We start from the raw sequence: 13,111 nt of genomic DNA on the forward strand, positions 1-13,111 counted from the left end.
ATTAGATAGCTGGGCTCTCATGATTCAACTCTAATCAGATTATTGCGCAGTGTCTGTGTGAGTGGCTCAGCAGCAGAGCACCAAGCACAGAATACGAGCCTGTAATAATGTCCTGTACTGAAGCAAAGATAATTACTTAAGTTAACTTCCATTTTCATGTAAATTGTATTTTACTACATCCCACTGGAATCACCAAAGCATGCAATTACAGTGAAGCATATTGTTACAGAAATGGAATTTTGGCATGGAGGATAATGTGTAGGCAGATATTTAGCCGAGAACGAGCTGAGGCAAGTTACTCTGTATTACTGGCTGCTGTGGCTTCACTCTTGGAACTCTTTTAGACATGGAGACAGAGGGGGGCTTTGTTTCTGCTGTCTCGGGACAGACTATCCAGTCCCACTCATGTAGATATGGAGACACACCTGATAATGAGCGCAGCATGGGAGTTGAAGGTGGGTGAGGTGAACGCCACACAATGTGTGCGGCGTACCAGTAAAAAGCAGAAGATGACACAAACCCTCGGTGGTGCCTGCCCTATTAAACAAAATGACCACAAACTGTTATTAACATGTTCCCTGTGGGCACTGCAGTCTAACTACAGGAGTGCAGTTCATGTCTCTTATAGTACAGAATGATTTGAGTCATTTGTCCGGTGTAGTTATGCCCTGTTATACTGAGAACTCCCAACACCTCAGTACCTCATCTCATTTTTTTGGAAAGACTCAAAAGTATGCTGTACTGGACACCCCCCAGAAGGAAAACCAGATACAGTATACCAAGGAGTCAAGACAGCCCAGGAAGGTCAGAATACTGGGATAAGTCCTGCCACTTTGGATCATGAGACCTCAAGAAGCTGTAATACCTTTTAAAGCACCATTAGATTTGTGTTTTCAATACAGGTGCAAATTCATCAAAGTTCTTTCCAATCTATTTTGTGTTTATCTGGCATACACAGCATATTTATAATTCCTAAACATTATTGTACCTATGTAGTACACCTTTTACAGAAAAAGATAACACATTGTGGATTTATTTATAAGCATTCATTTACTAAAAACAGTAAACAGAGAATCTAAAAACAGCAAAAAATGTCATCGACTTTAATGAGTTAATATATAAAAGCTTTGCATAAGGCTTTGTGCATGAGACAGACAGACAGACAGACAGATAGATAGATAGATAGATAGATAGATAGATAGATAGATAGATAGATAGATAGATAGATAGATAGATAGATAGATAGATAGATAGATTTGGAAGGTCTAATAACCCCTCAGGGCCACCATAATACGATTTCCTCCACTACCAGGCACATTGGCCTTTAATGTTTTACTGCTCAAATCATATCTCAAGAAGATAAAAAAGTGTGCTGATAATAATATATGATAATAATATCAACTCCTTTTTTTGTCTTCAAGACAAAGAGCTTCATTCTCGTCTTGGGAAGAACACGCGCTCCTGGCTCTATTTTAATTTTTCAAAGGCGCGCGCAGCACCGCCTCTCTCGTACTTGATTAGCTCTCATCTAACTCCTCTCTGATCTGATTGGCTCTCTTAACATGATTGATGGGCTCGCGCTCTGCGGCGTGTCATGCGTGCTTTCCATGCCTCCCATGCTACCTCCAATGTGCTTCGGAGTAACGTCTTGACGTCGCACGCTGACATGCGCATTGGTAGTCTGCACTTTTGTTTACTTGGTAAGTACGTTAGACTTTTGATAGCGTTGCAGCGCTTAAACTTCTGTTATAGGGGTGAAGGGGCAGGGCGTGGGAACGACCAATAAAAAGAAGAAGAAGAAGGGGCAAGGCGGTCGTGTAGAAGTGCTGACACGCGCTGACAAATTGAGAAGTGAGACGGGCCGAGTGCACAGATTTACTGGTAAGTCAGAATTGGGACGGTATGCTGCCCTTGACAGGATCGTAAAAGACCAGGAGGACTTTGCAAAAGTCCGGTACAGATGACACTTTGTAGAGCTTAATTTCTATTATCTTTGTATGGAAGCATCACTCGTGTTGTGGATTTCTTCCTAATGAATATTTTTAGCACACGTAGGAAAGCTGTTGAACTGGTCAGGGTACCCCACTATGACACGATAAATTTTAGTAAGCACATGAGTGATGGTGACTGATGTTACATCATCTCAAAAATCGCGTCATGTTCCTGCAGAGATATCTTGCTGTTTTCTACTTGTCAGCCTTGCAAACAGAAGCCTCCCCTGTAGCCCTCAAACACTGTCTACTGTTTCAGATTGTAATGACCTTGATTTGTGGTACCTTTGGACTTTGTGGAAGTCATTATGAAATGAATTCATGCTTGCAATCTTTTTTTATGTGAACAGTATAATAAAGAGCCATGGCCTTAAGAAGTGTTGCTGCCCGGCTCCTGAGATGTCACCATCAAAAGGTGGCCTGTACGGCAGGGAGAAATCAAGGCACCTCTGCTGCTCAAAAAGGTAACAGATATGACAGACAAGTGTCCATGATCATATTTTGATATAGAAGTGGGAAAGTTATAAAAAAAAAAGTAATCGGTCTGAAACATTATAATCATTGCTTTATCATGATACGATGAAATTAAAATCACACTATACTGTTTCTTTTAAACTGAGTACTTGAACAGTAGATGTTGTGATTTCATATCTCTGAAGCAGCATAGGAAACGTTGAACGCTGCAAGGGTCAGTCTTGCCATATATTTAAGCTAAACCATATATCACATCCTCTTTTGTAGAAATGTAAAATACACCATGGTTGTTAGGTTTGTAGTAAGCAGAAGCAGACAAGCAAGTAAAGCTCAAAATAAAATGGTAATGTACTTGGTTACAAATAGCTCTGTCTTTGCTGCGAGTTCTGCAAAACTTTGCTAAGCTTGGTGAAATGCATTAAAGTTAATGGGGAAACAGGAACTGGACTATTTTTGAGTAGATTATAATGGTGCAGTGGTCTTTAAAATGTCCCTGGGGGTCAGGGAAGCATCTACCAATTGTACTAAAGCAAATATTATGGCCAGAAATGGGATCTGAGCTGTGAGGCAGCAGTGCTAACCACTGTGCCATAAACAACGAAAGACTCGGAAAGATTGACAACAAACAAAACATAACAAATGGCCACACAATAGTAATAATTAAAAAAAAATATATATATACATATCATTGCACTCAGAGTTCTAATCTTTAGGGCACTGATGCAGATATTTAGGAAAAAGTCTGCAAACAAGGACGTCAAACCCAGAAAATTTACTGAGAAAAGCGCTTTGGTGAATTTTGCCGATGACCCCTAGTTACGAATCAATCCTCAAGACATTGCTGTTGTTTATGAGAAATACTCCTCAGAAATAAACCAACAAAAAACTTAAAACTCTTCCTTTATATATTCATATTTAAACAGGGACGCTTATGTGGTTGAAACACTCATTTTGAGGATGTTTATAGCACTATATTAGAGTGTAAAAATATAAATTAAGTGCACATAAAATGATCTGCTTAGTGATCTGACAGATGTTCAGTTTTGCTGCCAGACCTTTAGGGAAGTCCTTTCAAATTCCTAAGTAACCCTCTGGTTGTATTTGTTTCCCAGATGTTGCCTTGTTCATGGTACCCTTTTCTGTGTGCACCATTGGACAGTTCTGTTTGAAACATTCAAATGTGTACTCTGATGATATTGCTGGTTTTAAAACCTGTTATGTAAGTCATGATATCCTCTAGCACCGCGAATAAAACATGCATATGAGACATTGACTTGACAAAAGTAAACTATTTGCTAATCATTACCTCTGACTTGATTTAATTTGATCTTTGCTTTATGTTTTAAAATGAACTTTCACCAACCTTTTATTTCCCAGAAAAAGATGCAAAGCTGGAACAGAAGACAAAGCCATGTGAGTGTAACTTGTGTTTATTGTCTTACTAGGGGGCAGAAAAGGCAAGGAGAGCATTTAATTTCATGCACACGGAAATAGTACAATGCCCATTTTCGTAGTTTACCCCTTCTCTTTTCAAATGCTTGCCTAGCAGTTCTAAATGCTGAGCCCCTCTGTGCTGAATCTGGCCTGTACATGTGAGTGGATTTATAAAATAATTTTTGTACAGAGCACAGTTAAACTTCTATCATGATTACATAAAGCAGCTGTCCTTTTGTCTCACTGCTTTGTTTCTCTTCTCCCCCAGACACCCTTAAACACTTTTCCATCTCTTTTCGCTGTTCCGTTATTTCACCGATTAATTTTTTCCGTTTGTTTGCACTAATGCCATTTTTACTGTCATTTTTTTGAGCCCTCCTCCATCTCTCATTCTCCCCGGCTCACCCATTGCTCCCGCAGCCGGCCGGAGACCCAAACAGCCACGAGCTCCTTTCGGCCGACCTCCGTCTTGGCTTCCATTAAGGACATCACTGCCAGACCGTCTGAGGTCGGCTCTCCTCCCTTCATCCTTCGCGCTCACGCAGTCGCTCTTTAGATCCCTCGGGAGGACACCTGCCTTGCTCACCCCACTCCAATAGAACATTCAGTGGGGCGAACTAGCCCCTAGAGCGCCACAACCTAACGCTCCTTGAGGGGCCCCACCTTGTGCTGTCACCTTCTTCTAGGTGGCCAAATCCTCCTGCTTAGACTACGTTTCACATCCTGTAACCTCCATTATCTTTCGCTTTTCCTCGATACATCGATTCATCTAACCATCCCTATATCTCTCCATTTCCATCTATCTCTATATCTCGATCGATCTATCTCCCTATCCATCTCTCCCCATTTATCTTCCTCTTTTCCTCTATACATCGATCCATCTAGATTTCTTGATCTATATCTATCCCCTTTCCTGGTGTCAACCCATATATATATAGCCCCCATCTCACCACTGCCACCATGGCCGCAGCACCTTAATCACACGTTGCAGGAAGCCAATGAAGCAATTGAGAACGATCGCACCCACACGTGCAGGTGCGACTTGCTCCAACTACCTCATTAACTCCCCGCGGTCGTGCAATCGCACCCACGGAGAGCGACACGGCTGTATGGATTTAGAACCTCGCCTTTTTCTTTTTTCTTTTTCTTTTTTTTTTAAAGCCGTGGGCCCGCTATACCACACTCATCACAAGATTTTTTTTTTTTTATAATAGAGAAATATGCTGTTAAGTTATAGTGACACTTGGCACATCTCAACTAGTCTCTTAGTCATTAGTTAACTTCTAAATGCATGGCACCTGCTAGGCATGAAAGTATTTTTTATTTAGTCATATCCAGAACTGTCCACTATAAAAACCAGTAAATGTTTAACTGTGGCCTTTACAAGTGAGTAAAGTGCAATAATGCATGAATAGATCTGAATCTATCCATGTAGTTAACCTTCACATCTTTTCTTAATTTGTTTTTTTTGTGTTTTGATCATCTCCTAGCTAAAGTGCAGTTTGACTGGCAGGATGCCTTATGCTTGGAAAGCCAGCTGACGGAGGAGGAAACAATGATCAGGGACACTTTCCGCACCTACTGTCAGGACAAACTAATGCCGCGCATACTCCTGGCAAACCGCAATGAAGGTATGGCTGCAATGAAAATCCAAAGTGGTGTTACCTGGTGGTATCTTTTTTTTGTATGGATAGTAGTCCTATTAATATATTTACACTTTTAACTACCGTATTTACTTGAGTATAAGCCGACCTGAATATAAGCCGAGGTACCTAATTTTACCTACAAAAACTGGAAAACTTATTGACTCGAGTATAAGCCTAGAGTGGGAAATGCAGCAGCTACTGGTAAGTTTCAATAATCAAAATAAATACCAATAAAATTACCATACATTAATTGAGGCATCAGTAGGTTAAATGTTTTTGAGTATTTATTTCAAAGAAAAACAGTAAACTAGCTCTGTAAGTGCAGAAGAGGGTCAACAAAAACAATATGGTATCTCTCTCGCTCGCGTGTGTCTCTCTCTTGTGCGGGTGTATGTGTGTGTCTCTCTCGCATGCGCGCGTGTCTGTCTCTCTCTCACTCGCTGCACAGGGAGAGACTGAACACGAGCGAAAATCATGAGCGCGCACAAACGAAAGGGAAACTGGCCTGTTTGTATACCGGGGGACAGTGGGACCTGACTCGAATATAAGCCGAGGGTGATGTTTTTCAGCACAACTCTGCTTATATTCGAATATATACGGTACTTCAAAACTTTCTGTACAAATTCATGTAGTGAAAAGTCAAGCAAAATGACACCTTTTATTGGCTAAAATTTTGCTTGACTTTTCACTACATTCATGATGGCTAACATGGTACAACACCCTAGTACTATGTACAAATTCATGAAATTGACTGCTCACTTGGATCTTTGAATTTTTGGTTACAGTTTGGTTCAAAAAGAATCATTACTTGAGTAGTTTTTATTTTGAGCAGAAAACATAAGTTTGTCCTCTCGTGGACTCACACTACAGTCTGTCGCAGTTCAGACATTTGCGCTGTGGTACCGGACCACCTGTGAATTCTCAATAACAAAGACCCTCAGAAGCAGCTCCTTCACAAGATGAGCTAATAGGAGATCTCATTACTCTGTGAAAATCTCCAAACTGGGAAGGATCCTGGAGCAACCCCACGAAAAAGGCACTTTGCTTTTTAGATTTTAAAGTAGTAAGTCAAGAAACCAAAAAATATATACAGGGCCTTCATAAAGTATTCTGAACCTTTCACTTTATACACATTTTGTTATGTTGCAGCTTCATGCTAAAATTGGTTATATTTGGTTTTCCCTCATCAAACAACACCCAATATACCAGGATAACAGGATATTTAAAAATATTTCCAAATTTATTAAAAGTTAAAAACTAAAATATCCCACTGACACAAGATTTCAGACCCTTTACTCAGTAAGAGTTGAAGAATCTTTGGCAGCCATATGGCCAGGAGTCTTCATACACGTGAAGCACCAGAGCGTATCTGGAGCGCTGATGATGTCCGTGTGACAGACGCCCAGGCACTTCCGCCTGCTCCTACTCAGGTTCAGGCTTTTCTTCTAGCATTGAATTTTAGTATTTTGCACTGGTTTATTGTCTATTTAAATCCTTTGTATATCCTGTAATTTGTCTGTTTTTAGTGTTCAATGTGGATATTATTTGTATCCAATGTTACACATACACTGCTGTTGTTTTTCTGAGACTCTGTGAAGTGCCTTGAGCATAGGAAAGTTGCTTTATAAATAAAATGTAGTATTATTATTATTATTACAAGGGGAGAGTCAAGCTAAAGTTAGAAAATGGGATTTATTAGAAAATGGAATGAACCTTAACAGAACTGGTAACGTCATTTCTCATTGTCGTCTCCATCCTTCTCAATGCACTTACACCACCTGCCTGGATTCCAGCAGAATAAAAGGCTTTGCCTTGTCCTCGCAACCCTCGTAGTTATTGTTATTGTTGTTAGTATTATTATTATTATTTTTATTACTAGGGGGCTCCTCCCCCTGCTTGCTTCACTCGCCCACCCCCGAGTTTGGTTTACCGGATATACAATTTTAAGAGATTGTTATTTTCATGGGAATTGTTACATATGCATTACTGTCACTTTTACTTTAAAACTTTTGTAAAAACAATATTTGGAATTAACTTTTCTTCAAGATCACATTGAATTTTGATTCCGTGTTTGGATTTCCATCGTGACCACACAAAGTATAACTGCCTGTGAGTGAATATCGTTTCTTTCTCTCTAATAAATAAAACGAATTTTTCGATTGTTTGTCCCTGCTCTTTCTTCTTCGCTTTGTCGTTGACGTGTCCTCTAGAACGTATACAATTATTGTCCTGATAAAATTTGTAAGAGCTGAGAGTGCAGGAAGTGTGTCTGACAAAAGCATCCACACGACTCACAGGATAGATGACCGCGGTCTTGTTTGAAAATAGTTGTAAGTAGGACGTGACTTGAAAGAATCTCATGTTGAAGTCTCCATCTCACGGGACTTCATACTGCGCCAACGTTTTTGGAATCTTTTAATTCTCGCCGGCAACACGAATTAGACGATCTACAAGTCTCCGACTTAGTTTAAATCCAAACAATATATCTGATCTCTTTTTGCTGTTCCGTTATTTCAGTGAGTAATAATTTCCATTTGTTTCTGCTAATGCGATCTTGCCTATCCTTTTTTTTGAGACTTTCGAATTTTCGTACCTCCATTATCTCTAACCTGCTCTGCATGTGTATCACGCCACCATTTTTGAATTCTTTGTGATGTTCAGCTTTGTCATTTACTCTTTGTCCTTTATTTCCGTTCCCGGGCCTGGTTAAATCTCTTTCTCGCGGGACATATATCGCTGCTCGCATTGTGAAGGGGGCTGAACGCACGCTAAGGAGATGCAGTTGGATCATCTGCTGGTTTGCTGCTGCTGGCAAGCTGCGTGTTCTGCTTGTCGCGCTACGCATCAATCATTTAAAAGCCTGTACAGCAGCTGTCCTTTCGTCTCACTGCCTTGTCTCGCGGGATATCAAAGTGACTTCCGAGAAGATAACGTCTCGTCTCCCTCCCAAGATTTTTTTTTTTAATAATAGAGAGATTACTCCTAAACAAAACTCTTATGATACGCTTTTCAGTAATTGTGACATGTTTTCATGTAACATTAATACAAAATTTAACATATTGCATATCTTTTATGGGAAAATGATCATTGCCTTATTTTCTATATTATTAATTAGTGCCTTTTCAACACTTACAAGTTATTAATCAGTCAAAGGGGGTCGAATGGCAATTTATTAAGTGTGTTCAAAATTTGCATTCCCAAGAAACAGCTGTTGTGTTGCTGAGCAGTAATGTGTGTTTGTGTGTTTTACTTTCTGTCTTTTTTTTTTTCCTTTAGTCTTTCACAGAGAAATTTTGACTGAAATGGGAGAACTCGGGGTCTTGGGACCAACTATTAAAGGTATATTTCTTTTAATTGAAAATTTATAAAGTGATTGCTGCTTATCTTGTATATCAGAATCATAAGAGAAGTTCTGGTTATGATCCACCGTGTGCTGTAATAAGATTTGAAACTGACATTTTAGCTAAACCCTTCTCATGATGGCCTGTGCTATTCACTTGCTTAATAAACTAAATGGGCATAAACACTGAAATGTTATATAAAATAACTTCACAGTCGTTTTCGTCAATGTTTAGTGGTTTGAATAAAGTATTCTGAAATATAAGATGTGAACATTTTGGAACTTGACCTTTCAAAATGACATGTTATAGTTCCTCCTGTCAAAATCTATTTGCTGTCGTTCAAAGGTTGCTTAGTAGAGCATTTAAACTAAAACACAGAGGACTGTCTAACCTTTTGCTTGCACTTCAGTTCTTCACACTCGTAGATTTAATTAGCCAAGTCTTAGTCAGCCTGTCTGCTTTAACTTATGCTTTGCCCCAAAATGCCAACCCCACACCCATATTCAGGCTCTCCACCCATGCTGGTATAGAACAGAAACACTGGAAAACAGTAGGACGTCCCAGTAAATATCATTATCTCCAGCATAGTCGTATTAGTCGAAACCTGGGTTGATATACTTATTGAGAAAAAAAGCTCCCTCACAGTCGAAAAGCAGTAATGTACTTCCCTTGTTTGTTGGAAAAATGCAAACTAATTTGGTCATTGTTCACACAAGCTGTCAACTTGAAGCTTTTTTTAGACTATTTGAATTATGTACTCTCTTTCTTGGTTGCTCATCTCTTATTATTGAGGTTTCACTGACCTGCACTCTGCCTAATTTGGCTACTCACAGTGCTTGACATGTTTGCTCATTCGTGTGCCTCCATTTTGAAAAATCTGGCTGATAATGTTGTGATGATCTGATCTCTCAGTCAGTAGATTCTAGTCACCCCAAGTGAATAAACAGTCAGTCATTATCCAACCCACTGAATCCAAACACAGGGTCACGGGGGTCTACTGGAGCCAATCCCAGCCAACACAGGGCACAAGGCAGGAACAAACCCTGGGTAGGGTGCCAGCCCACTGCAGGGCACACGCACACACTGGGGACAATTTAGAATCGCCAATACACCTAACCTGCATGTCTTTAGACTGTGGGAGGAAACCCATGCAGACACGGGGAGAACATGCAAACTCCACGCAGGGAGGACCCGGGAAGCAAACCCAGGTCTCCTTGCTGCAAGGCAGCCGTGCTACCACTGTGCCAACGTGCCACCCAGTGAATAAACAATGAGCTCAAAATTGATGTGGTTTTGGACTGGAAATGGAAATCTTTTCATTTCTGAAGGGAGTGAATGTATAGTTTGTGTGGGGTATGTGTGTTTAAACTGTATACAGTATTTCCAGTGCATCTGTACTCACTATGGTAAGCATGAAATTAACATTTATACTTTATATATTGTAATAACAAGACAGACAAGCATAAAGGGTTGGGGTTTTTAGCCCTGTATACTGCAACACAAATCAGGTCAATTGTTTCCAAAAAGACACAGAAGGATAGGTAGACGGACTGTTTATAGGATCGAACCGGAAATTAGAACGTGGCATGCTGGGTAAAATGTGGTAGTAGATGGGAGGCTGATGTCATCAATTGGGGACCAGAGGGAAGAAAGGAACCCGGAAGTGTTGCGGCTCTTTGAGTCGTCTGGGTGGTATTATGGCGGTAGTGCACTCGTGTGTATGTATATATATATATATATATATATATATATATATATATATATATATATATATGTATGTGTATATATATATAATGTGTGTGTGTATATGTATGTATATATATCCATCCATCCATCCATTTTCCAACCCGCTGAATCCGAACACAGGGTCACGGGGGTCTGCTGGAGCCAATCCCAGCCAACACAGGGCACAAGGCAGGAAACAATCCCGGGCAGGTTGCCAACCCACCGCAGGACACACACAAACACACCCACACACCAAGCACACACTAGGGCCAATTTAGAATTGCCAATCCACCTAACCTGCATGTCTTTGGACTGTGGGAGGAAACCGGAGCCCCCGGAGGAAACCCACGCAGACACGGGGAGAACATGCAGACTCCACGCAGGGAGGACCCGGGAATCGAACCCAGGTCCCCAGATCTCCCAACTGCGAGGCAGCAGCGCTACCCACTGCGCCACCGTGCCGCCCTATGTATATATATGTGTGTGTATATATGTATGTGTGTCCAACGTCTGTCTGCCTGTCCACTTTACATGAGAGAACTACTTAACGGATTTAACGTGCCAACCTCAGAGCGTATCTTACCTCCACTTAGCTAGCAAACGAGAGAATTTTTTTCTAGAATTTGCTTGAACATTCCGGTTGATTTTGCGACTTCTCTCATCGCACTAAGAGTCATAGTTCGCTTGCAGGAGTGATTTATTCGTGCTAATCCGAGACAGTCTGCAGGCCGAGGGGAGGGGGAAGTGTGACATCAGGAGTGCGGAGCCGGGCAGGACCTCCTCACTCACCCGCCAGCCTCCATTTGAGTCGGTCTACCTCTCACGACATGTCGGTGTGTACTTTGCCTCCGCTTAATGAACGAGAGAACTACTTAACGGATTTCGATCAGGTTTTTTTCTATAATTTGCTTGAACATTCTGGTTGATATTGCAACTTCTGTTGTCACGCTAAGTCTCATAGCTTGCTTGCAGTACTGATTTATTTGCTTGAATCCAAGACAGAGGCTGCAGGCCGAGGGGAGGGGGAAGCATGATGTCAGGAGTGCGGAGCTGGGCGGGGACTTCCTCCTCACTCACGCACCAGCCTCCGTTCAAGTCCATCTACCTCTTGTTGCCACGTGTTGGAGTGCACCTTGCCTTTGCTTAGCTAGCGATACCTGTTTGTTTATTGATTTTTAAAGTTTGTCCTGTTTCATTACTACACGGGCAGAGCCGCGGGTACAGCTAGTATAATATGTTTTGAGGGAGAGAAGAATTGTCTAGAGGTGAGGCACTGGAGGCCAAGGCCTTAATGGATAGCAGAATCCTGAGGGCATCTTGCTGATGTGGCTGGTAGGTGTAGTGAGCAGCAGCAGAACTAGTGGCCATTGTTCACCTAGTATCCATACTCCAACAATCTGGAAAGCGTGTTGAGATACATGGGATGATGGAACAGGTTGGAGGTGTTGTCCTTTCCCATACATTAAGGCAGTGGGTTTTGTGTGTCATTAAGCAGAAACTTTGGTAACCACCCCACTTGCAGCTGGAAGCCAGAGATGGAGCTAATGAGCTGACCACCATTTTCCCATTAGGCAGCAGCTTTTCATGAACTTGGCTGCTGCTGAAAAGGCTCAAACATTTGGTGCTTTGAGCTACCCAGAAGTCTTCTTGATAATTTCTCAGAATTCGATTGTTAACCATTATTGGACAGCCAGTGAGGTGTGATATCCATCCATCCATCCATTTTCCAACCCGCAGAATCCGAACACAGGGTCACGGGGGTCTGCTGGAGCCGAGGTGTGATATACTATGGTTAATGTAAAGTTGCCATGATGTGTAGAACATACGTTGGGCAGATGTTAGTCACAAGCTTGTGACTGTCTTTTTCTTCTTTGTTTCAGGATATGGATGTGCTGGAACGTCCTATGTAGCATATGGTCTGATTGCAAGAGAGGTGGAGAAGGTAGACAGCGCTTATCGGTCTGTGATGAGCGTCCAGTCTTCCCTTGTAATGCACCCTATATATGCTTATGGGTCAGAAGAGCAGAAACAGAAGTATTTGCCAAAGCTCGGTAAACCTGCCTTTCCTGATTTGATATATTGAGAGCTCACTGAGAGCTAAGTTTGTTTATCCTGTGCTTATTTCACATAGTGATATTTTTTAATGTGATATTATTCTGTCCTTTTCTTCTCTTGACTCGCATATCAGCTACCGGGGAGTTGCTGGGTTGTTTTGGATTGACAGAACCAAATCATGGCAGTGACCCGGGTGGCATGGAAACTCGGGCCCGATACAATCCCTCCAGTCGCACGTTTACTCTGAATGGTTCCAAAACCTGGTGAGAATATCAAGAGTCCATTTTTGTAGAAAATAAAAACTTGTAGCATAGCGCATGCTATCCATTGCTTGTTTAATCCCTTTAATTATAGTAAATTCATGAAAACTAAATGTGTCCTTTTATTGCGCAGAATGAGCTCCATTAAGAGAGAGATGATCAATGCCCCCCAATCCGCCAATTTT

At 41.3% G+C, this 13,111-nt stretch overlaps 1 protein-coding gene across 1 annotated transcript in view; it reads left to right on the forward strand.

The window, feature by feature from the left end:
- The first annotated feature begins 1,702 nt into the window (after positions 1-1,702).
- gcdha (glutaryl-CoA dehydrogenase a) overlaps positions 1,703-13,111 on the forward strand; it is a 28,381-nt gene continuing 16,972 nt past the window's right edge. Inside the window, exons 1-7 of the mRNA XM_028822547.2 lie at positions 1,703-1,881; positions 2,342-2,455; positions 3,843-3,878; positions 5,390-5,530; positions 8,822-8,884; positions 12,492-12,662; positions 12,800-12,929. Coding sequence (XP_028678380.1) covers positions 2,356-2,455; positions 3,843-3,878; positions 5,390-5,530; positions 8,822-8,884; positions 12,492-12,662; positions 12,800-12,929 — 641 coding nt within the window. The 5' untranslated portion in view covers positions 1,703-1,881; positions 2,342-2,355. The remainder of the gene's footprint in view (positions 1,882-2,341; positions 2,456-3,842; positions 3,879-5,389; positions 5,531-8,821; positions 8,885-12,491; positions 12,663-12,799; positions 12,930-13,111) is intronic.

This window comes from Erpetoichthys calabaricus, chromosome 17 (genome assembly GCF_900747795.2).
Source record: "Erpetoichthys calabaricus chromosome 17, fErpCal1.3, whole genome shotgun sequence".
Classification (NCBI taxonomy): Eukaryota; Metazoa; Chordata; class Cladistia; order Polypteriformes; family Polypteridae; genus Erpetoichthys; species Erpetoichthys calabaricus.